Genomic DNA, 25202 nt, shown 5'->3' on the forward strand with positions numbered 1-25202 from the left:
TCAGTCCCGCGTGTAATGCAGCTCACTGTCACCCAACGCGTCATTGACTGATGATATAATCCTCCGAACGAGTTTTCTTGCGCGCGTCCGTTTTTAGCGCGCCTTCACTATCGTGCAGTCTGACATTAATGCCAACTGAGATCTTACAGTGTGACATGGCTTACATCGGGGATCATGTTCGTAAAGTCTGACAAGGGACAATGCCACCTTCACGTGCTATCGGAATTGTCGTAAATACGAGTTTCCGAGCTAAACATTGCACATGAACGCCCTCTGATGTCGTGTTTACCCCTGGGAAGTTTAGAAATAATTTTGATATCCAAATTCCTGATACTTAACCGGCATAACCAGTGGAAAAGGAAGAGTGGAGAAGAATTTCTGCTGTGGCAGGTGTTTTATTCGTTTTTTTCCCGCAGCAGTTTTATTGTCTTGTCTTGTCGTTAAATTAGTACATATTAACATAAATTCATAATCATTTGAAGCATATTTTGTGTATTTTAAACACATTGAAAATGGCATGTAGTTGAACATCATTCCCGAATAGTGAGCAAGCTGAGTGTGGTAAAAGTATCTAGGATGTATGGCTGAAAACTATTGCCATTTTAGTCTTTAAGCAGCCTAATCTACATCATGCCTTTATTGTGAATGTGATTATAAACAATATACTTTCGTGTTGTAGTGTTTGCCAGTGATTCTAAGATTTTCTGGGACGGGGAGATGACTGAAATGGTTATATATAAAGATGCACAAAAAGTATGAACCTGGCGTCCTCCATTCTTTCCGACAACAAAGCACCTGAACACAACAAGCTCGTAATCACGACTTCTGGAGTGGACGTATACCTTCAAGAAACACTGCTGTGATGAGTGTGTTTGGCTGTTGTGTTTTAACTCAAGTATAATGAACTGTGTAGCAACTAAAACATTAAGTTGTTCTGATCATTTGTGACCTTGGACCACAAAATTAGTCATGCTCACGGGTATATTTGTGACAATAGCCAACAATACATTGTATGGATCAAAATTATCAATTTTTCTATTATGCCAAAAATGACATTAAATAAAAACATGTTCCATCTAGTTTTTTTTTTTTGTAAATGTCCTGCTGGACAACTTTAAAAGCAAAAATATTTTCAATATTAAGATATTTTGGTAGCCTAGCCTACTCTTAGAATGATTCTCAAATGGTCCTAGTTGTATCTCGGCCAAATATTATCCTATCCTAACACACTATACTTCAATGGAAACCATATAGTTATTTATTCAGCTTTCAGATTATGTTATATCTCAATAATAAAAAAAATGTCGCTTATCTCTCAATAATCATAAGCCACAAATGCAATTTGTAAACATTTGATCAAAAACCTATGAATATTTATGAACCTGGTTTGATAAAATCTTAAATATTTTACAGAAATGTAGTTCATGTTTAAGAGCAGAAAACGCAAGCCCGTCACATTAATGATTATGTAGTAACCGGACCCATGATCCACCGCGGCGCTCGTCTGAGTCACATGACCATGACATTAAAGCGGAAATGACAGTTAGCGATTCACAGTCTCACAGCAGATAAAAGGTAGGGATCAAAACATTTTTTTGTTTGTTATTATTAACAGCAAACGTTTCAATTACACATAAACTCGCCCCCTTTTATATTCGTTATTGACGATTTCAAGTGTATTGTGACTTTTCTCTATAAATGATGTCCAGCTAGTCAAACAGCGTCACTATCGCATTAAACTTCAAATTAAAAATGATAATACACCTCTATTATCTGCAGGAATGATCTTCGGTTAAGTCTTTCTGATGTCTAACTTGATGCGAAAATAAATGGGGTTCTAATCAGCCGAGCCTGCTGTATAGCGCACCTTTTCATAGTTATATGAATTCTGTGTGTTTGTGTCTGATCATCAGAATCAGTTACTGAGCGTTGAGTCTGTCAGACTCGGATATTCACTTATTTTATCATGACACTGTTATACAAATCATGAAATCTGGCTTCAATGTTGACCCGCCTAACATTTCTGTAACGTTTAACAGTTTATGTAAAATCTTCCTGTATCAAACTGTAATACGTTATGTGAGTGTGTGAGGTGCTTCAGATGATCATTGTGAGTTTTATTGATAGATGAAGCTCTCAGTTAACGCACACGTATGGTTTATTATCCTCTGATTATAATGTACTGTAGCTAGCTGAGTGAATATGAATGATGATGATGATGTGTGTGTGTGTGTGTGTGTGTGTGTGTGTGTGTGTGTGTGTGTGTGTGTGTGTTTCAGGGCTGTGATGTGATGTGATGTGATGATGGCAGCTGCCAGTGTGTCTCAGTTTGCCAACGTTCAGGCCACAGAGAAATCACAGTTGACCTTGAAAGGTAAGAAAAATCATCCCTTTTTTAATCTAGCCCCATCTCTCAGCATGGTCACTGACTGATGTCAAACTGATCATTTTGATGTGCTTTATATCAGCTCATATATGACGCATCAACTTGCAGCATCAGAGCTTCGTGTGTTTTTGCACTTTGCGGCGTGTCCTCTAGAGGGTGATGTGTGCTGAATAATAACTTTATAACTCAACTATGAGCGTTCATGTCAGGACACATTTACTTCTATTTCCTGTTTGATAGAACATTCTTTACAGGGATGCAAATTATAAATGCTTTTGCCACCTTGGAATTATAATCACTGCCTATATATATATATATATATATATATATATATATATATATATATATATATATATATATATATATATATATATATATATACATACATACATACATACACACAGTGGAGATCAAAATTAGAAAACAATTTAGAAACATTAGATTTTGTTTTAGAAATATTAATATAATATTTCATTGCTTGATATCTGAAGGAAGATTAGCTGTGGGTATACCATTGTTCTGCTAGCATGTTTTACAAAATACCAAGGTACTGCAACAAAAACCTTTATTTTGTCAAAAACACCGTGATCAGAATTAGAGAACAATAACCAATGCAGCACAAAAAAAAACAAAAACAAAAAAACATTACAACTAAATGTGATTCTTACAGCAGTCAAAAATGAGGAAGTATAGAGGCTGCCTGCCATTTTCTCCTTCTTTGCACACCAGAAGCGTGTCTGACGCGGCGCTGCTGCTGCTATTAATGTACAGGGAAGCCCTTTACTTCATGTTAAATTTAAGTATATTACCTATTGATACAGCAAAGACAACATCGGCAGTAGCCTATATTGATCATACATATCTATGGTGTTGACGGCAAAATAGGCTACAGAACATTTTGTTCTATATTGACAAGTTTAATATTTCAAAATCAATAATTATGTTGTTTTTTATTATTACAATTAGGCCTATATCTGCATTTATGTTAACCTATAGACTTTTAAACATGAAAATGTCATTTTTTTAAATACGTATTCGTGTCAAAATGGCATATAAACATCTTTTCCTATTCTATTTTGCCTGGAAACGCTTCCAACATGCTCGCGTGTCGCGTGAAAAATAGGCGTCTCTTCTATTTGAAGCATGCACGCGTTTTCCGCGCGGCTCGGACCGCGCGTGAGCCGCCGACAGTATGCAAGCTCTAACCGGTTAACATGGGAGACGAAATAAAAACAGACACGCCACGCAGCCGAGATGCTCACGGCACGCTTACAGTGTGTCCCCGGCCTAATATGAGGCACATGAACGAGACACGCTGCTGAAGTGCCGGCAGCACTTCATCAGTGACAGCAGAGGGCGCTGATGAACTGCAGAATGTAACGGTTACCCCGGAAACCCCGCAAACAAAAAGAAACCGCTAGTGAAGTTTTTATGTAAATAAAATTATTATTTGTAAACTACTGTTGTCTTAATGTTGTTCATCACAGCACCACATACTTAAAGGGTTACTTCACTGCTTTTTCATATTAAACTGTTATTCCCTTAACTAAAACGAGTTGATCCATCCCTCTCTCGTCTCAGTGTGTGCTCTTAATCTCTCTGACGCGCGGTGACGATCTGATAGCATTTATCTTAGCCCACTAAGCCCAGTTCATTCACTATGGTACCAAACAGAGATCAAGTTAGAAGTACCAAACACCTCCACGTTTCCCTATTTAAATACAGTTACACCAATAGCTGAACCATCAAGACACAAAATAAAACGTGTATGTATAAACTTTCTGTACCAAATGTAGCTATTGCTCAATCTTAGTGAATGCATTAAATAATGAGACCTTATTGTAATTTGTACGCCTGCCTGTTGTTCTTTATAGCCTAATTCTTTTGCACTTTAATCTGTTTGAAAATTGTACTTTTACAGCTCTGAAAGAAATCAAGAGACCACTTAACATTGATTTCTCATTGATTTTAAGTGTTAAGTGGTCTTTTAATTTTTTTTTCCAGAGCTGTATATATTTTTGGTGCATTATTGTATTTAAACATTCAGTTATTTTTGTTTTTACAAAAATAGTTCTTAAAGCTGTTATGCTATGGCAACACTTTTTTTTGGCAACTTATTTCAATATCGTGATAAAAGATCAGCAATTAATCACAACATGAAAAATTGATATCGGCACATGCCTACTCACCGTCACTATATACTCACACCGTCACTATATACTGTCACTATATACTCACACCGTCACTATATACTCACAGTCACTATATACTGTCACTATATACTCACACCGTCACTATATACTGTCACTATATACTCACAGTCACTATATACTGTCACTATATACTCACAGTCACTATATACTGTCACTATATACTCACACCGTCACTATATACTCACAGTCACTATATACCGTCACTATATACTCACACCGTCACTATATACTGTCACTATATACTCACACCGTCACTATATACTGTCACTATATACTCACACCGTCACTATATACTGTCACTATATACTCACACCGTCACTATATACTCACAGTCACTATATACTCACACCGTCACTATATACTGTCACTATATACTCACACCGTCACTATATACTCACACTGTCACTATATACTCACACCGTCACTATATACTCACACCGTCACCATATACTCACACCGTCACTATATACTCACACCGTCACTATATACTCACACCGTCACTATAAACTCACACTGTCACTATATACTCACAGTCACTATATACTCACACCGTCACTATATACTGTCACTATATACTCACACCGTCACTATATACTCACACCGTCACTATATACTCACACCGTCACTATATACTCACACAGTCACTATATACTCACACCGTCACTATATACTCACACCGTCACTATATACTCACACAGTCACTATATACTCACACCGTCACTATATACTCACACCTTCACTATATACTCACACAGTCACTATATACTCACACTGTCACTATATACTCACACCGTCACTATATACTCACACCGTCACTATATACTCACACCGTCACTATATACTCACACCGTCACTATATACTCACACTGTCACTATATACTCACACCGTCACTATATACTCACACCGTCACTATATACTCACACCGTCACTATATACTCACACTGCTCCGGTGTGATCTTGGTCCACTCTTCTTCCAGTCTCTTCCACAGTTCGGTAACTGTAGTGGGTTTCTTAGCCATAACTTTGTCGCCAATGATTTTATTTCACTGGGGTTTAGATCAGACTCTGGGCTGGCCATTTCATTATTTCAGTGTTCTCACATTCAAGGAACTGCTTTACCCTTTTGCAGTGTGATCGGGGGCATTGTCTGCCTTAAAAAATACGTGCTGATTGGGAGATGCTCGGAGTGAAGGAACCACATGCTGCCGAAGGACGATCTGATGAACAGGTTCTGAGGTTCTGCCATGTAGCTGTATAATAGGCCCAACTCCTGCTGCAGAAACATCCCCAAAACCATGCCACATCCTCCTCCATCTTTCAGTCAGTGAAAACTGGAAAGTTTGCTTCAAGTTTAAATAGGGTTTGCCAGATTATTACGGAAATTAGCACCAAGTGCCAGATTAACACCCAAAGCTTGAAGGTATCTGAAAGTGTTCTCTAATTTTGACCAGCGTTATTTTTCAACTGTCTTATTTAAGTTGTATATACTGTACTTCAGAATATATTTCACTTGTGAAATATGCTTAAAAACTGACCTTCTGTTCCTGTTCTCTAATTTTGAATAATCTCTACTGTATATATATATATATATATATATATACACTCCCTGGAACTTAACTGCTCTTGAGAAAAGTCATATAATAAAATAAGCAGTTATTAGAGCCAGCCCTACTAGATTTTACCTGGTGTTTTGTGGTTTAGCACTGCACGTTATCAGTCTAAGCATTGGAAACACTTATTTTTGTAATGCGCGCACACACACCACACACACACACACACACACACACACACACACACACACACACACACACACACACATATATATATATATATAAAACAAACAAAATGAAAAGAATAGGTCAGTGCTATTCTTTATTGGTCAGGGGCTGCTGAAAAGTTGTGTCTTAAGATGTTTTTTGTAAATGGCTACAGACTCAGCTGCTCGAATTGAGATCGGCAGGTCATTCCACCAGGTGGGAACTGTCCAGGAAAAGGTTGTGAGAGTGATTTCATGCCTCTTTGGGATGGCACCACGAGGCGTCATTTACTTGCAGAACACAAGCTTCTGGAGGATGTGCAAGTCTGAACAAGCAAGTTTAGGGAGAGCCAGTGATTGCTTTGTAGGCGAGCACAAGTGCCTTGAATTTGAATATAGTTTTGATTGGTTGATTAATTATCACAGCCTATTCTACCCTGTCATTGTGTTCATGATATTATAAAATAAAATAAAAAGAGGCTGATGATGGTTAAACTATACAAAAATATCACCTACTCCACAGCCTAAACACAATAGGAAGAGTAACGGCATCTAGCATTCATGCACAAACTATTCATTGAGAACTAGCAGATGTGCTTGTTTTCCAGGAGATGGCAGCAATCTTCCACTAAACTATATGCACATTCATGTTTTCACCATGAGTAAAACTGAGAAATGTAGATCGTCTTGAAAGGGATAGTTCACCCAAAAATGAAAATGACCCCATGATTTACTCACCCTCAACCCATCATAAGTGACTTTCTTCTTTCAGATGAATAAAATCAGAGTTGTATTAAAAAATGTCCTGGCTCTTCCAAGCGGGACAAAAGGAGCAAGATTGAGCTCCTTTGTACAAATTGTACAAATAATATACATTATTTGAAATGGTGGTTGCTGCTCATATCTTATAGGTTCAGTTCATCATTTCGGGAATGCTGTTATTTGACGATGCTGTGCTCCAACAGTGTCCAACAGTGTCATCTTACAATACAGTATATTGCGGCACTGAATGTGCACAGTATTGTTATTGTGGGCACTTGAATAATTCGAGACACCTTATCGTGTGAATTGTTCAGATGTTCGTTGAATGAAAAGGCAAATTCACTCTCTGGCAGTAGGTGGTGTGTATGAAACGGCAGAAAACCGGTGGTTATTCAATTACAACTTGTGATGGAAGGACCGTGAAGTTTGTCCATCATGTGTTCTTACTGTTGCTGTGTATTTTATAATATTTACTATCCGTTTAAATACACACATTTCCCCACTTGATAATTAGAGCATACCATTTTTAACTAACTATTGCCTCACCATATGATTAATAAATAGATTCAAAATAGACAAAAAAGTGTTACATTTATACGGTTTTAGTGCATAACAGTTCTTAACAGTTTTATTAGTAACCTGTTTTATTTCTCTTAACCGTATTTATTTGCACATCTGCTTGTGATGAACATATTTTTGCATGTAAACATCTCCCCATTTTTACGTCTTGGTGTGATCTCCTTGTGACCGCTTTGATCCCCATCACACCTCTGTACACAAAGCTTTACACAAAAATATCTGACACCCACATGTCACACAGAGGAAAGGATTCAAGCAGTATGTGAAATGTTTTCAAAGAGCCATTTCGATTTTTGTATTTTAGATTTGTGTTGTTTACACATATAAGTGTATAAATCAGGGCTAAAACATGCCAGAACAGAAAAGATTGCTATAGAGGCTGTTTACTTCCTTACCCAGCATTAATCTGTTTGAAATATTTGTTTAATTTATACTTTTTATTATTGTGTGTTGTTCTGTTGTATTTAATTTACATTGTATTTACATTTGGTAGTTCACAAACCAAAAAATGTTATTATTACACTCTAGTTTATTATTTTCTAGTGTCTTTAAAGATAAATATTCGAAGTGCCCTAGAGGTGTCAGTGTAGGACGTATACGTTGTGTACTTTAGGGCACGTGAGTTGTTAGCTGAAACCGTACACAGGACTCATTTTGAAAATTAGCTTAGTGCCCCCAAAATACTGGAGCCAACTGTAATAACAGTGAGTATGATATGAGATGAATGGCTCTGTCATGATTTGGCTCACTGTAGTTTAGAACTGAAATTTACTATTTCTCGTTGAAATTTTGCAAACCTTTTATTCAAGAATTGTGTGTTCTTCTGTTCTGCTCATTTGACAGTGGTTTCCGCTAAGCCTCAGTCTCCTAAGCTTCCCAGTCGTCACTCTCGTCTGAGTTCATTTGTGGAAGTGACCGCAGACGGCCTGACCAGTGAAACGAAGAAAACAGGCAAACGCACCGGACACCTTGAGCTGCAGTGGAATGAAGACCTCACCCTGTAAGAAATCACTTTTTTAAAATTGAAAGTACTAAAAAAAAAAAAAAACAATTACCTATTGAATTGCTCTCTGTAATCAGTAAAGTAAAGAAATCTGCTTTTCTGCGATGGCTGTCTTCTACCTTTTGGTTTATTTTTATTTATATCTCTTAAAATCTTTTCGAAAAAGCCTTTCAAGTTTTAGGGGGCCGTGTTTAGCCAATATAATGGCTAGAAATTTTCAGAGCTATATAAGTGATATGTAAATGCCAAGTATGCACTCTAAAAAATGCTGGGTTAAAAACAACCCAAGTTGGGTTGAAAATGGACAAACCCAGAAATTGGGTTATTTGAACGGGTCCCTGTTCAAACAACCCAATTTCTGGGTTTGTCCATTTTCAACCCAACTTGGGTTGTTTTTAACCCAGCATTTTTTAGAGTGTAGTAACCCAGAATTTGCTGAAGGACTCAAAAATACTCATCATTTGTCCTCTGCATTTAACCTACCCACGTTAGGGCACAGTGCACACACATTAGGAGTAGTGAGTAGTGAACACACACACACACACACTGCAAACCATTGACACACGCAGCTATTTTTGCTCTGGGAACAATTGTGGGTTGGTCCAGTGTTCAAAGGCACATCATTCTCCTGCCGGTATTGAGAGTCAAACCTTTGGGTTACCAGTCTGACTCTAACCATTAGGCAATGACCACCCCCTGTATATCTCGCTCTCTTTCTCTAAGTATACACAGATCAGGCATAACATTATGATCAGTTCATTCAGATATATTGTGTTGCTCCCAGTTTTGCTGCCAAAACAGCCCTGACCTGTCGAGGCACAGACTCCACTAAACCGCTGAAGGTGTGCTGTGGTATATCGCACCAAGATGTTAGCAGCAGATCCATTAAGTCCTGAAAGTTGTGAGATGGGGCCTCCATGGATCAGACTTGTTTGTTCAGCACATCCCACAGATGCTCGATTGGACTGATATCTGGGGAATTTGGAGGCCATCCACACCTCAAACTTGTTGTGCTCCTCAAACCATTCTTGAACCATTTTTGCTTTGTGGCAGGAGCGCATTATCCTGCTGAAAGAGCCACAGCCACCAGGGAATAACGTTTCCATAAAAGGGTGAACACGCTCTGCAACAATGCTTAGGTAGGTGGTGTGTGTCAAAGTAACATCCACATGGATGGAGGACCCAAGGTTTTCCAGCAGAACATTGACAGGAAGTGAAAAAATCACACTGCCTCCGCCGGCTCGCCTTCTTCCCATAGTGCATCCTGGGGCCATGTGTTCCCCAGGTAAGCATTAGCATGGGCACCCTGACTGGTCTGCGGCTATGCAACTCCACACGCTAAAACAAACTGAGATGCTCTGTTATTCTGACACCTTTCTATCAGAACCAGCATTAACTTCTGGAGCAGTTTGAGTTCCAGTAGCTCGTCTGTTTGATCGGACCACACGGGCCAGCCTTCGCTCCCCACGTGCATCAATGAGCCTTGGCCGCCCATGACCCTGTGGCCGGTTCTCCACTGGTCCTTCCTTGGAGCACTTTTGATAGATACTGACCACTGCAGACCGGGAACAGCCCACAAGAGCTGCAGTTTTGGAGATGCTGTGACAGAGTAGTCTGGCCGTCACAATTTGCCCTGGTCAAACTCGCTCAAATCCTTACGCATGCCCATTTCTCCTGCTTCTAACACATCAAGTTTAAGGACAAAATGTTCACTTGCTTCCTAAAATATATCACACCCACTAACAGGAGCCGTGATGAAGAGATCATCAGTGTTACTCACTTCACCTGTCAGTGGTCATAATGTTATGTTATTGGTGTCTCTCTCTCTCTCTCTCTCTCTACATATATATATATATATATATATGTATATATAATATTTATTTATTTATTTGTGTGTTTATTTTATTTTATAGGAACGTGACACCTCAGAGTCATTTGGATCTGAAGTTGTGGAGTTGTCACACTTTGAGGAAGGAACTTCTGGGCAGTGCCACCATTGACTTACTGGACACTCTGAGAACACATGATGGCAAGAGTAAGTTGTCAACACAATACAAAATGATGATAAATATGAGGAAACGACAAAGACAGTATTTTAAATGTTTATTTAATGCCATCTTTTTTCACTGAGAACTATGAATGAAGGCCAGTATTACTGATAACAATACCCATGCCTTTACTTAACATATATATACAATTTTTCTTTTTTACGTTTCTGGGGATGAAATGAACAATTACAGCCATTCAGCATTATAACGGAAGGCCAACAGATTCTGTGTTAACTGGTAATTATTTTAAACAGTAAATATTAATATTAAAACTCAACAAGTATTTTTACTCAGCCCTAATATCAAAATCAATGCTGATCACCCCAGACCTGTCAATAACTCTCTGTAACTGATGTAAAAGTCCTATTTTTACAGTTTAAAATATAAAGCTAGAATGTCTCTTATAAAAATAAAAATAAACAGATTATGTCAAAGCAGCTTTACAATGATAACAGGAAAGTTGTACATTTTGGCTGTTGTTCAGCTGAAGTCAGTTCAGTGATCATCAATATTATTGTTGAATATTAAGTGTCCCCAACTGTCCCTTGTACTTCATACTTTAGCATTTCTGTTTTTTTTTTGTTTTTGTTTTTTTGACACTACTGACCAAAAGATTTTGAATAGGTCTGCATGAATTCCTTTCAGCTCAGTGCAGTGTTTTCCCTGAACATTTGAGGGTTGACATTCAGCAGAGTCACCCCACAATGTTAGTCCTATATTTTTTTTTATTTGGTCAAGTTGGTAAAGTTGTTTCTGAGTCAGCAGTTTGCTTCACATTGTTTAGAGAAATTCTTGAACTTTTGTATTTCTGGCAGAAGACAGCTGGGTTTGCAAAAAAATGATTATATGTAGTGCAGAGAAGCAGCCCATGGTACGAATTTTCAAGACTATCATAAATTATTATTATTATTATTTATTTTTTTCATTCACAAGACCGGATATTCTTCAAAGATGTCCTTTATTGTTGCACAGAAGACAAGTTTAGGATGACATGAGGGTAAACGATAACAGCTTTAAATTTGATCTGTTCTTTTGCTGTTTTGTTGGGTTCTGCCAGCAGTTATGTCAGTATGTCTTCTACACACTGTCAGAAATAAATTATTTCTATGAATCGAAGATATGTGAGACTAATGTGGGATAGAATGAGATCTCCATGAACAGCTGAGCACTCCCCTTTTAAACCAGTTTCATTTCTTCCTTGCTATTTTAAAACACAAAATAGGAACCAGTGAGTGTTTTGCCAAAACAATGAATCGGTCAGATAAAATGTCATGAATGTAAATGAAATTTAGGTTTTATAAAAATGAAAAAAAAAAAAAAAAAAAAAGCCCTTTCTCTCTTTCTCTTTGACTGGCAGTGGAGAATGTTCAGCTCAGTCTGGTTCTACAGACAGAGAACAAAGGCTCAGTTGTAGCAGGAGGTGAGCTCAACGTCTGTCTGGACGGCCTGGTTGTTGATCTAGGATCGCTGCCCAATGGCAATGCTGCGCCAGACAGTAAGTTCTGTTCACACACACACATGCACACTTCATAGAAAACACTCGTAGAACACACAGAACACATGAACAACTGCACATTCATGAGTTTGCAAAGCCTTGGCTGTGACTCCACCTAAACTAAATGCAGGAATAGAGGAGGTTGTGGTGAGAGGGGTTGGAATGGAAAGAGTCGAGTTTGACCAGAGGAGACCCAGCGGATGCTCACAAGAGAGCTTTTCTCCTCTGTGTACTCAAAACTGACAAACAGAGCCCAGGAGGTCAGTGGGTCCTTTGACCACTCAGAAGCGTAATGTGTTCAGACTCATATACACTAATTTTTGATTGGGAGTAAAGTAAGTTGCTTTAGAAAGCACAAAGAAGTCTTGTGTCAGTTACACAGTACACAGGTACTACATTGATTATGGTACTGTACAAAGAGTGGTATATGGCGAGTTCACATTTACATTTATGCCTTTGCCAGAACCTTATCCAAAGTGACTTATGTTGCATTCAAGGTACACATTTCCATTTTATCAAGTTTTGCTTTGCCTGGAATTTAACCCGTAACATTGCTAGTGGCATGCTCTACTGTTTAAGGAAAGTGAGTGTAGTTGATGAAAGATCATCTCTAGCTTTTTTTAAAAGTTTCATACTCTGAAGCATATGGTGTGTGCTGCAATTCCGACACATGATATAGAGCACTATCAGTCAACATACACTATATTGCCAAAAGTTTTGGGACACCTGGCTTTACATCCCCAAACTGTCCCAACAAAGTTGGTAACATGAAATTGTATGCTGAAGCATTAAGTCTTCCTTTCACTGGAACTAAGGGGCCAAGCTCAAGCCCTGAAAAACAACCCCATGCCATAATCCCCCCTGCACCAAACATTACACATGGCACAATGCAGTCAGACAAGTACCGTTCTCCTAGCAACCGCCAAACCCAGACTCATCCATCCGATTGTCAGACAGAGATGCGTGATTGGTCACTTGAGAAAACGCGTCTCCACTGCTCTAGAGTCCAGTGGCGGCATGCTTTACATCACTGCATCCGATACTTTGCATTGCACTCGGTGATGTAAGGCTTGGATGAGCTGCTCAGCCATGGAAACCCATTCCATGAAGCTCTCTACACACTGATCTTGGGCTAATCTGAAGGACACGCAAAGTTTGGAGCTCTGTAGCTATTGACACTGCATAAAGTTGATGACTTCTACGCACTGCACCACAGCATGTGCTGACCCCACTCTGATAAATATTTTTTAATTATATAGATTAGTGTTGCACGATATACCGGTACTAGAAAAGTATTGCGATACCCTGCTATTACAAACGGTACGAAATTGACTTTTTTTAGTACCGGTACTTTAAGGAGGACAGCGCATATATGAGCTGTATTTCTTAATGTGTGTGGATGTGTGACAGCAGGTGTCAGGACGTGTGTGTAGAGCTCTGCTTCAACCGTTCACTAAACATTAAAAATACAAGGATTTAATATATACGCGCAACGCTTGACAAAGACAGCAACAGAAATATGTACATGCCCGCACACGTTCGTTTCACTATATTAGTGAGGACATTGCATGGACTTGTCATTGATTTTTATGTCCAGTCACCTTTATTTCTATAGTCCATTAAACTAAACAGATGGTGTCAAAGCAGCTGTACAGTGATAATAGCAAAATTATGCAAACAGTTCATTTCAGCTGTACAGCAGCTCTAAAAAAACAGTGTCACTGTTCAGATGAAGTCAGTTCAGTTGTAAAGATCATCAGTTATTAAAGTAGTTATTATCTATAAAGCAGCTCTGCAGAAAACAGTGAAGTCATTGCCCAGCCAAGTTCAGTTTTCATCCAATAGAATATTAATTGAATATTAACGAATGAACGTGGTGTGATTTATGATTCAGGCTGCATCACAAGTCAGATTGTGGATTGGTACCATTTAAATATTTCATCCAGTTCCTATCAGAAGTTTTCTATGGCCTAATCCAACTCCTACACCTAACATTACCCATCACAGAGACGTGCAAAAACCTAGATTCAAATACAAACATATTTTTACATTATTTATAAGCCTTTTTAACTAGTGAGGACCAGTGATATGTCCTTACTAGTCATTTGTCATAATATTTCACAATATAAGACACACACACACACACACACACACACACACACACACACACACACACACACACACACACACACACACACACACACACACACACACACACACACACACACACACACATTTAATAAAATGACAGTTTGGCTTAAATGTTCTTTCGAGTCTTTTCACAACCAGAACAGCTACTGGCTTTGTGATCTGATCTCAAATCCCTGTTTTTGCCACACACGGTATAAAGATCTGGAGTGTGTTCTTTCAGTGTGCAAGTTTCTATTTGACCTTCAGCAGTGGATAAAGGTTGGAGTGTGTGTAGGTCTGTTAGGGTCCTCTGTTCACTCTCAAGTCGCTCTTGTTGGTTTAAAGTTTTCCCTCATTTCCCCTGGCGTTTTTTTTTTTTGAAACACATGTACTACATAAACAGGTCTTTGTGTACAGGTTTTGGGAAAGCCAGAATGACACACACACACACACACACACACACACACACACACACACACACACACACACACACACACACACACACACACACACACACACACACACACACACACACACACACACACACACACACACACGCACAGTAAACAGAAACTTGTGCTCAAACTTTCTAAGCCTGAAATTCTTAAAGTAATTTTTGTTGAAAGCTTTAATGTCGCTCCATTTAAGTTTTTCATTTTTACAATTGCATGGCTTCATTTACTCATTCCCTGCCAGCGTTTAAAAAAAAGTTACCAGCCACTGCCAGGGATTTTGATCATTTTCACAAAAATGTAATAGCCCATATAATATTATGGTTAATATCTGAGCATGCAATATATCAAAAGAATAGACCCTCTGCTTTAAAACAAAATTTGTTTTTATTCTACCTTCATGCATTCCTTTTTATCAACACTTGAATATGGATACGTTTTATTTTTAAAAAAAAACAACAAAAACATTTCAGCTGAGAAAATCCTGTTTTTGTGAAAGACTGTTTCCAGATCAGATTCAGAGCGATGATCAAACACAGATGGAGTAGATCGAGTCCATCAACCCCTAATGCTTCACAGTCCTGTAGCTTATTCTGGGTCTACATTTCAGTCACTAACATTGGATAGTTTTGATTTATATGATGTTTAATGTTGATGAACACGTTATTTTTCATATGCATTTGCTTACATATGATCGCTTGTTTTACTGCGTCTTACTCGCGTGTGTTTTGATCAGTGGCAACCCGGATAATTATGTGTTTGGCGGGGAAAGAGTTAACAGACACTCTCATGTGAAATTAAAAACAGAAGAATAAAACGCAAAGACGTGACTGCATTGTGCCAAATGTAAAGTTTGGTGGAGGGGGGGTTATGGGGTAGAGTTGTTTTTCAGGGGTTGGGCTTGGCCCCTTAGTTCCAGTGAAAGGAACTCTTAATGCTTCACCATAACAAGATATTTTGGACAATTTCATGCTCCCAACTTCGTGGGAACAGTTTGGGGACGGCCCCTTCCTGTTCCAACATGACTGCGCCCCAGTGCACAAAGCGTCAGTCCATAAAGACATGGGTGAGCGAGTTTGTTGTAGAGGAACTTGACTGGCCTGCACAGAGTCCTGACCCCAACCCGATAGATCACCTTTGGGATGAATTAGAGCGGAGACTGAGAGCCAGGCCCAAAAATCCCATACACACACTCCTAAAGCTTGTGGAAAGCCTTCCCAGAAGAGCTGAAGCTGTTATAGCTGCAAATGGTGGACCAACTCCATATTAAACCCTACGGATTAAGAATGGGATGGCATTCAAGTTCATGTAAAGGCAGGTGTCCCAAAACTTTTGGTAATATAGTGTGTCGCTATTAAATGAATGGATGTTCCCACAATTAAATTGTTCCTCTTCCAAACTATGATTTTCTTTCCTCTGTGGAAAAGAACATGAGGAATGTTGTGTAATGTTTACTCTGTTCTTTTCCATACAGTGAACAACAACATTGTGTAAGGAACATAGCAATTTATCATTTCATTATTTACTGATGATAATCTCTCTCAGATCTCATTCAAGTTTATATATGTGGCTCATCTAGATGTGCCGAGCCACTTTAGACAAAGATAATGTCATTGTTTCTGATGTGTCTTGTCCCCATATTCAGTGCTAGTCTGTTTCGTGGGGTCATAGTTGGAAGAAATTAAGTCATACATTTGGAACAACAAATTACACACATAAAGGTGAACTGTCTTAAATGTTTCTTAGAGATGTTAAAGGTTATTGACTGCATGTTAAAATGATTAAAAACATTAGCTAACAGATTTGGGAAAATGACAAACAATTTTTAGATTACATGGATTATTCACAATATCCATACAGAACATAAACAAAATATAAACAAAATTAATCCAGAACTGGGCATCATAAAAGTATAGGCATAATAGTATGATTTATAGTATATGTGAACAATATTTTCTATTGTACAGTACGTATCATGTCGCACATCTTAACAAGATTACTAATATTAGTGGCTCCCACAGCAATGGACTACTTGCACTAACTGCTTCCATGCTCTACTTATTACAATAACAATACTTATTCAACCGCATTCAGCGCACCTACATACATGAGAACGCAGATTATTACTTCATTTGTGGCCTCCAGTTGATTAGAATAATGACTCGTGTTCTCTGCGTTTATCTTGGACCTGCTGAAATGTTCCTATAAATATATATTTTTTCTAACTCTTCATTCTGAATAATAAATAAATATATTTCCCCATTAACCTACAGCAGTCCAGTGCTCATCTTACTGATCATATTTCAAACCTGTTAAGTTGACTTTTTTAAATGAATTTGTCTGATAAAAAGGATTGCTTGTGTGTGCTGGTGCTCTTATTCTCGTCTTTTTAAATTTTTGAATGAATGAATTTGCGGTATGTGCCTAAAATTTAAGAATGTTAAATATGTAATTCATCTTAAACAGTAACGCACACAGCGTATAGGAGAGACAGTCGACTACTTTGATTATTAATTCAATAATTTGCCATACACATGTAAATTACTTACAGTAAAAATGGTTGACAATGGGGAAAAAATGACAGAATAGTGGTTAAAAAATGTTACTCAACTAACTAAATGTACATACTGATCTTATTCATCAGGTCTCACACTTGAGCCTCTGCTTTCTCCAAACGGCTTGGGTTGGATTAAAAACGTTATCTTCTTTTTTACCCTTGTAACACATGGCCTCTCGTGGATTATTGCTTTAATGAAATCAACTAAGTAGGAATGATGAACCTCTCTGCATGATGTGTGAATCAGTGGTCCTAATGATTTTGTGTGTTTTTTTCTGTGCAGAGGTAGTTCACTCGAGCAGGTCTAATCTGCACAGAGCTCATAGTGAGGACACCCCCAGTACCAGCAGCCCCCGCGGACGGTCAGAACAATCTTTCTATTTTTCAATTGTTTATGTCGGTCTCATTTTTTATGTGTGCGTTTCATATCTTCTGCTGTTTTCTGCTAGTAAACACATTCTTGTGTTTTTATGTATAACATCCTATTATAAAATAGTTCATTACAACTCTAAGTTCTAAACCACATTTAAAGCTGTTGTAAAATAGTGTTAAATAATTAAAATAAATATATCCGGGTCTGTGGTCAATCCGCTGCTGACGTGTTATCTGGTGCGCCCAAGCTTCGTTTACAGTCTGAGGGAGACTGCGGAGTCATGAACGCGGATTGACAACAGACTTGGAAGAGAAGCCAATGCTGAATAAAGTCGTAGTTTTTGTTATTTTTGGACCCAAATGTATTTTGGATGCTTCAAGAGACTCTAATTAACCCACTGATGTCTCATATGGACTACTGTGATGATGTTTTTATTCCCTTTCTGGACATGGACAGTATAGTGTGCATACACTTGCATACGCTCTCGGACTAAATATAAAATATCTTAAACTGTGTGTGAAGATGAACGGAGGTCTTACGGGTGAGGAACGACATTAGGGAGAGGAGTTAATGACAGACATTTCATTTTTAGGTGAACTAACCCTTTAAGTCTTAATTTGACCATAAACAATTTAAGGCCTTTAATTCAGTATAATGGCATTCATTTCTGCGATGCAGAAAACATGGAATGAATTGCAGAATCCATTCATAAAAACGGAAATTACTATATTGCAGAATGCCACAGAATTTGTTCACCCAAAAATGAAACTTTGCTCACCCTCATGCTTTTCCAAACCTGCAAGACTTTCGTTCATCATATAAAGCGAGTTGAGTCTCTTCAGAAATTTATAATAAACCACTTGATTCAAATGGATTCGATTTACAATCTCTTTATGAAATTTTTGAAGTGTTAAGGCCCTTTCACATTGGACGCGATTTTGATGCGCGAACAATTCATGCGATGGTTTTATTTTTTGATCAGCTGTTTGTGTAACGAGCGCTTCCACACCGAACGCGAATGTGCTGCGGCGGAAAAAAGACATTTATTTTTTTTCCGTTACGATGTCGATGTTTTTACTCTTAACTAGTGGGAAGTTCGGATCATTTTACTGACTCGGATCTTTGAGTCTCGTTCAGCAAAATGAACGAATCTTTTTTCGAGTCATTTCGAGTCATTTCGTTCATTTCACCAAAATGACATGTTAAATAGCCCAACACATCTAGTACTTATGAAAATGTTGATTACATTTTAAAACGACATAAAAATAAACTATAGGGTACTGCAACCAAAGCCAAATTATAAGAAACTGAAATGTTTAATTAATTGATTAGTTGTTGGGTCAGGGCAGGCTATTGCAGTTTCTCTGTTAGTTCACCTCACCTCCTGATCCAAAACATTCTTTCTCTTGCAACTTCATATTTATCACGTTTGTTCTCCGCCTCTCGTGTCTTCGAGCTCCTCGAGACGTTAGCTGTCGACTCGTCTGTGTCTGACTCTGATCAGATCTGGGGGCTGGGCCGCCCGGACTGTGCGTGACACAGGTCCGGAAACAAAAATGATTAGTTCTTACGAGTCTTTCGGGTTTGAGTCTTTCGTTCTTCCTGTTAGTGCCATAGAGTCTATGCTGTCAATAACGGAAACGTTATTCGGAGATTCAGAGCTCATTCAGAGGCCATATGTTGCGTAATGCGCATGCGCGGTCAACACAAAATGAACGAATCACTCTCTGAGACTACTCGCTACTCCCGAGTCATAATAAAGATTCGTTCAAAATGAACGAATCGTTCATGAACGACACATCACTAACTCTAACCATTCACTTACAAGGAAACAAAGGGGACGAAATGTCCAGTTGATGCCATGAGCTATTCAATCAACATTAACCTTCGCCAGGTATGGCATTTCTCATGAGATTACAGCTGTAGTTCTAGTCAAAGCTGTGCACCTGCAGCTGTGTTTACTACTGGAAACATCTTCTCCGGACCGATTGGTTCCTGGAGTGTGCGGTTTGTCTCGTCAGATGTCGAGCTGTCTCGGGATGAGCTCCTCATTTTGTCCCACAGACTTTAGAAAGTAACTGCAGAACCGGCCATGATATAATTTTAGCCCCTGTACAAAATTAGCATACTCCCCTTCAGACTCTGTTCTTTTACGACTGGGTGCACCCCAAACCTTATTTTCAGTCTTTAAATAAAATGAAACGTTTGTCTTCACTGAATGATGAAGTGTCCGTGTTTTCTCAGCTGTTGGTGCAAATGTTTTGGAATGTTGGATCTCTGAAACGTCGCAAATTCGTGTCGCGGCTGATGTGAATGGTTTTGACGCGAAATATTTGCTTCGCTTTTTCCTTAGCGTGTCCGGTGTGAAAGGGCCTTTAAAATGGAAGTTGCTTAGACTGTCAGTGGAGGGATATAAATCTTTCATTAGAAATATCTTCACTTGTGTTCCGAAGATTAATGAAAGGCAGTTTAATGTAATTAAAGCATTAATGCAGAGTCCAGAAAGATTATGAATAAACAGAATAAAACTATGAAACCGATTTCATAAGGCCCTAAATTTAATTGCATGCACTGCAAGAGATAGTTATACCCCAGGATTTTTGTTTTCAAGTACTTAAATCAAGATACATTTACTTGACGTGCAAAATTAAGTCGTGTTTTCTGAGAAATTTAATAAAATGTAACATTGCACACACAATCATTTATTATGATTATTATTATTAAAGTACTGGGAGCATGTTTTGGGGTTGGAGGACAAAATTTAAGGGTGGTTTTATAGAAATGTAACAATTTGCTTGCAAATTCCATATTGCGCTCCTTATTAACTAAAATTATGAAAAAGGTTAATTCTATCAAACCAGGAGCTGAGTTGCCTTACCCACCACCAGTATGTTCCAGACAAGCATGACTGAAGCAAATGTGTTCCTCGGGCATTTTAGTGCTAAACATGATCTAGTCAGTTTTTAGGCCTGATTTATTAAGATCCTAAATAAAGGATAACTTGGGAAGTCAAAAAAAAAAAATCATGCACTTTTAGTGGGCATGCAGCTGATTTACTAAAAATACTTGCCTTACGTATAAATAGTCTGGACACACCCATAATTAAAATGATTCACTTTGTGTGTGGGATTATAGAAGCATAACAAGAAATACACAACCAGCATACATACATACAATCACTCCACTGTGTGTCTTATATCAATCTCTCGTATATTTTCAGAAGTTTAGGTCATTCAAGTTTAGGAGATTCTCCATCTGACATCAGAGGAGCTGTTCTCACTAACGGTGAACTGAACGGAGAACCCGCAGAAACAACATGCCGCCGCAACTCAAAGACGGCTATGAACAACCTGAGCAATGCTGGTTAGACACACACACACACACACACACACACACACACACACACACATTCAAATTTACAAACATACAAACTCACTCAGGCTGCTGTGAAATATGATCTTAACACAGTATGATACAATGTTTTAAGGGCTCATCAGTATTAAGGGCAGTATTATTGAATAATCTGTTTCTCTATTGCTCTGATGTGTCAGTAGCTTTGAAAATTCCTGCCTACTAAAAGCTGAATATGTGTTATAAATATGTATCAACAACTCTTTTGATTGACAATTTACATTTGTCACCATGAGAAATATCACCCAACCCTACATAGGCCCTCAAGACCCTCTTTGAGGCTTCTGATTTGGTATAATGTTAATTCAGATTTTTTTGTTGTTCTTTTGCTTGGTGCTAAGGTAAAGGTGAGACGCCTACTAATGGGGTAGAGGGCAGTCATCTGTCACGTCCAGCTCTGTCTTCACCATCGCTTAACTCAGACCCCCCCGCTGCGACAGACGGTTCTGCCCTGCCGCCAGCCGCAGACACCCCGTCCACCACTGACCAGACCGGTACAGCCACAGAGACACAAGCCACTGATGCATTGCCCACTGGGTACGTCAAGAGAGCTGGGGTTGAATTTAAACATGAACACGTGCCGTATCAGTTTTCTCAATGTTTCCAATCTCTTGCAGTTGGGAACAGCGAATTCTTCCTCATGGACGAGTGTATTATGTGGATCATAACACAAAGACCACCACATGGGAGAGGCCCCTTCCACCAGGGTGTGTATCTGTCTTTTCCACATGTTTTTACATTGCCAACAGTTGGGGATGCACTCGTACTCATTAAAAAGCAAAGATACCAGCAACCAATACCACGCAACATATAGTACTGTGCTTGTGACAAAGAAACACAGACAACAGAGCAAACAGAGAGAAGAATGTATGTACGCAACATTGCCAAAAGTATTGGGACACACCTCCAAATTATTGAATTCAGGTGTTTCAATTACTTTGAAATGGAAGCAATTGGGAACAACAGAAACTCAGCCACGAAGTGGTAGGCCACATTAAATCACAGAGCGGGGTCAGCACATGGTGAGTTGCCGAGTGCGCAGAAGTCACCAACTTTCTGCAGAGTCAATACCTACAGACCTCCAAACTTCAGGCCTTTAGATTAGCTCAAGATCAGTGTGTAGAGAGCTTCATGGAATGGGTTTCCATGGCCAAGCAGCTGCATCCAGGCCTTACATCACCAGTGAAGACGTATCCTCTGGAGTGATGAATCACGCTTCTCTGTTTGATTCTGATGCTAAATTAAAGTGGGGGTGAAATGCTGTTTCATGCATACTGAGCTTTTTACACTGTTAAAGACTTGGATTCCCATCCTAAACATAGACAAAGTTTCAAAAGCTAATGTTGGAATATGTATGGTGGCTCTGAGTTGTCAAAACGTCTCAAAATGCGTTTTTACGGATGCGAAAACGCAGAAAATCGAACCTGTTCTAAAAAAATGTTTGACGGACGAAAGTTTCGGAGGCAGTGTGCAAGCGTGATTGACATAACGTGAGGTCGAATTTATTTTTGGAAGTGCGTAAATTATTATTCTAGCAAAAATACCACAAATAATATTATTATATCACAGCTATAATTATAGCACATCAAGTCTCTGTAAAGCTCTGTGTGTGTGTGTGTGTGTGTGTGTGTGTGTGTGTGTGTGTGTGTGTGTGTGTGTGTGTGTGTGTGTGTGTGTGTGTGTGTGTGTGTGTGTGTGTGTGTGTGTGTGTGTGTGTGTGTGTGTGTGTGTGTGTGTGTGTGTGTGTGTGTGTGTGTGTGTGATCAGATCCATAGACATACTGCCAGGTGTTCGGGATCAATTGATTCACGGAAATTAGTGGTCTTCTTTTTAATATGTGGCTCCAGTATCGCTAGCAAAGCATCAAACTGACACTTTTAATCGGTCGGTCTTGATCCCGCTTGATAAGGAGGGGAAACTCTACGCGATCACAGGAGTCTCCACATCTCCTCAGGACAAACAAATCATCCTCACTAGACGTCACTTTGTCTTGTTTTGCGTTTTTATCCCCGTAACGCATTCATTAATACGCATCGGACTCAGTGTGCAAGATCTCTGTGCGTAACGAATTTTTCGGAATACGAAAAACCGCATGCGAAAATATCGGACTCAGTATTTTGATATCAGTTTCTGAGTTTATTTAATGTTTCTATAACTGAATCAATACAAATAGAATGTTTGAGAGTTTCTGAGATCATTTATAATGCTTTTAGTAATGCGTCGTGTTGGTCTTAAATTTCACTCATAATGGTCTTAAAAGGTCTTAAATTTAACTTACTGAAACCTGCAAGAACCCTGATACCAGTATCGGACTCGATATGTAAAAAGTGCTATCAGTGCATCCCTGCTCTCTAGAAGGTGAAGTAATCTAAGATTAGGTGTGTGCGATATTGTAAAGATTACATAATGGTGGATGTGCACCTTCTTTTACGCTGAAATCATTTCCAGTTAATTTCCTCTGTTCAGTCTTTTGAGACAATCAAGTTAAAGTTAGGAAAGCTGCTTGATTTTAAGTATTGTATGTACAGTGTAGTGTTGTATGAAGTGCTATATAAATAAACGTGACACGACTTAGAGGAAACATACGTTTGCCTTTAGCTTGAGCTCTGTTTTCGTACATGCATATATTTACAATTCTCTTTTGTACATGGCCACTTATACACCTTTCTAGGGCTGGTGTTAATCTATGATCCGTGTCTGTGTTGTAGTTGGGAGAAGCGTGTGGACCAGCGTGGACGGTTTTACTATGTGGATCACAACACCAGAACCACAACATGGCAGCGGCCCACAGCAGAGTCCGTCCGCAACTATGAGCAGTGGCAGTCTCAGCGCAGTCAGCTGCAGGGAGCCATGCAGCAGTTCAACCAGAGATACCTCTATCAGGTAAACACAGCACCTAACAGAGTCAATGACCGCAGGAGAATTATTATTATCATTTTTGTATGTATTGACAACCCATTGCCTACTGTATCCACGATCTACACAGTAGTTTTGCCTTAAAAATCTGACCCTAATCTTATATCATATATGGTGAAGTAAGAGGCTACAGTGAATAAGGATTTCAAAAAAATAAAATCATGATAATGAGGAAACTGATCAAAGTATTATTTTGATCATAACATTTTTTAATCGTTGCACCGATAACAAATTTCAAGTTAGCGTGTCATTAACCACTTAAACTCTGTAAACTATCATACAATGGCGGAATGAAAAGGGCTAAATACTGTACATTATCTCAGCTGTACAGTTAAAAGTTGAAAGATGTTTTTGTGTGAGCACACAAGCAACGGCTCTCCATCTTTTTCCTTTTAAAATACCACACACACAAACTTTGAATATGTGGTTTACGGGGACTTTCCATAGGCGTAATGGTTTTTATACTGTATTTATATTCTATCCTCCTACACTAACCCTACCCTAAACCTACATCACTCAAACCTTTTGGCATTTTTTCGAATTTCTAAAAAACACAGTTTAGTGTGTGTGTTTCTTTTAAAGCCATTTGTTCAATGTTTACATTGTAATACTGAGAATGGATCAATAAAAATACTTACTTATTATTTTAACTTACTTACTTAATAATTGCCCCTACTTCACACAAGTTTGAATGCACTTTTTGAGGCTTCAATTTTTGGGCTGCCATTATAAAGCTCGGATAAGCTAGGACTTAATATAACTCTGGTTGTATTCGCCTGGAAGAAGAAAGTCATATACACCTAGAATGGCTTGAGGGAGCGTAAATCATGGGGTAATTTTCATTTTTTGGTGAACTATCCCTTTAATGACATTTGTAATTGCTGTGTAAATTTATTCCAGCTGTGCTACTTAAGAAGCACTTCTGTTTGTACGTTTGAAGTGCATTTGGCAAAGCGTGATCACGTTATGAAGTTTAGATGGCAGTTCACTGCATTTATTCATGAGGCCTTTGGTTTCATTCTCACATGAGTGTCAAATGTGACAGCTGATTCCAACATGACATGCCCTGGCAGTGCTGCTGCATTAGGGTTTGAGAACACAGGACGCTTACTCTATTGCC

General features: G+C 38.7%; 1 protein-coding gene across 2 annotated transcripts in view; it reads left to right on the plus strand.

Moving 5' to 3' along the window:
• Positions 1-1481: 1481 nt before the first annotated feature.
• wwp2 (WW domain containing E3 ubiquitin protein ligase 2) overlaps positions 1482-25202 on the plus strand; it is a 52007-nt gene continuing 28286 nt past the window's right edge. For both annotated transcript variants that reach the window (XM_067435744.1, XM_067435745.1), the window contains exons 1-10: positions 1482-1575; positions 2280-2374; positions 8541-8697; positions 10614-10735; positions 12106-12243; positions 17666-17744; positions 20976-21118; positions 21508-21703; positions 21784-21873; positions 23875-24049. In XM_067435744.1, coding sequence (XP_067291845.1) covers positions 2302-2374; positions 8541-8697; positions 10614-10735; positions 12106-12243; positions 17666-17744; positions 20976-21118; positions 21508-21703; positions 21784-21873; positions 23875-24049 — 1173 coding nt within the window. In that variant the 5' untranslated portion in view covers positions 1482-1575; positions 2280-2301. The remainder of the gene's footprint in view (positions 1576-2279; positions 2375-8540; positions 8698-10613; positions 10736-12105; positions 12244-17665; positions 17745-20975; positions 21119-21507; positions 21704-21783; positions 21874-23874; positions 24050-25202) is intronic.

The sequence above is a fragment of the Pseudorasbora parva genome, chromosome 25, assembly GCF_024679245.1.
Source record: "Pseudorasbora parva isolate DD20220531a chromosome 25, ASM2467924v1, whole genome shotgun sequence".
In the NCBI taxonomy this organism is placed as follows: Eukaryota; Metazoa; Chordata; class Actinopteri; order Cypriniformes; family Gobionidae; genus Pseudorasbora; species Pseudorasbora parva.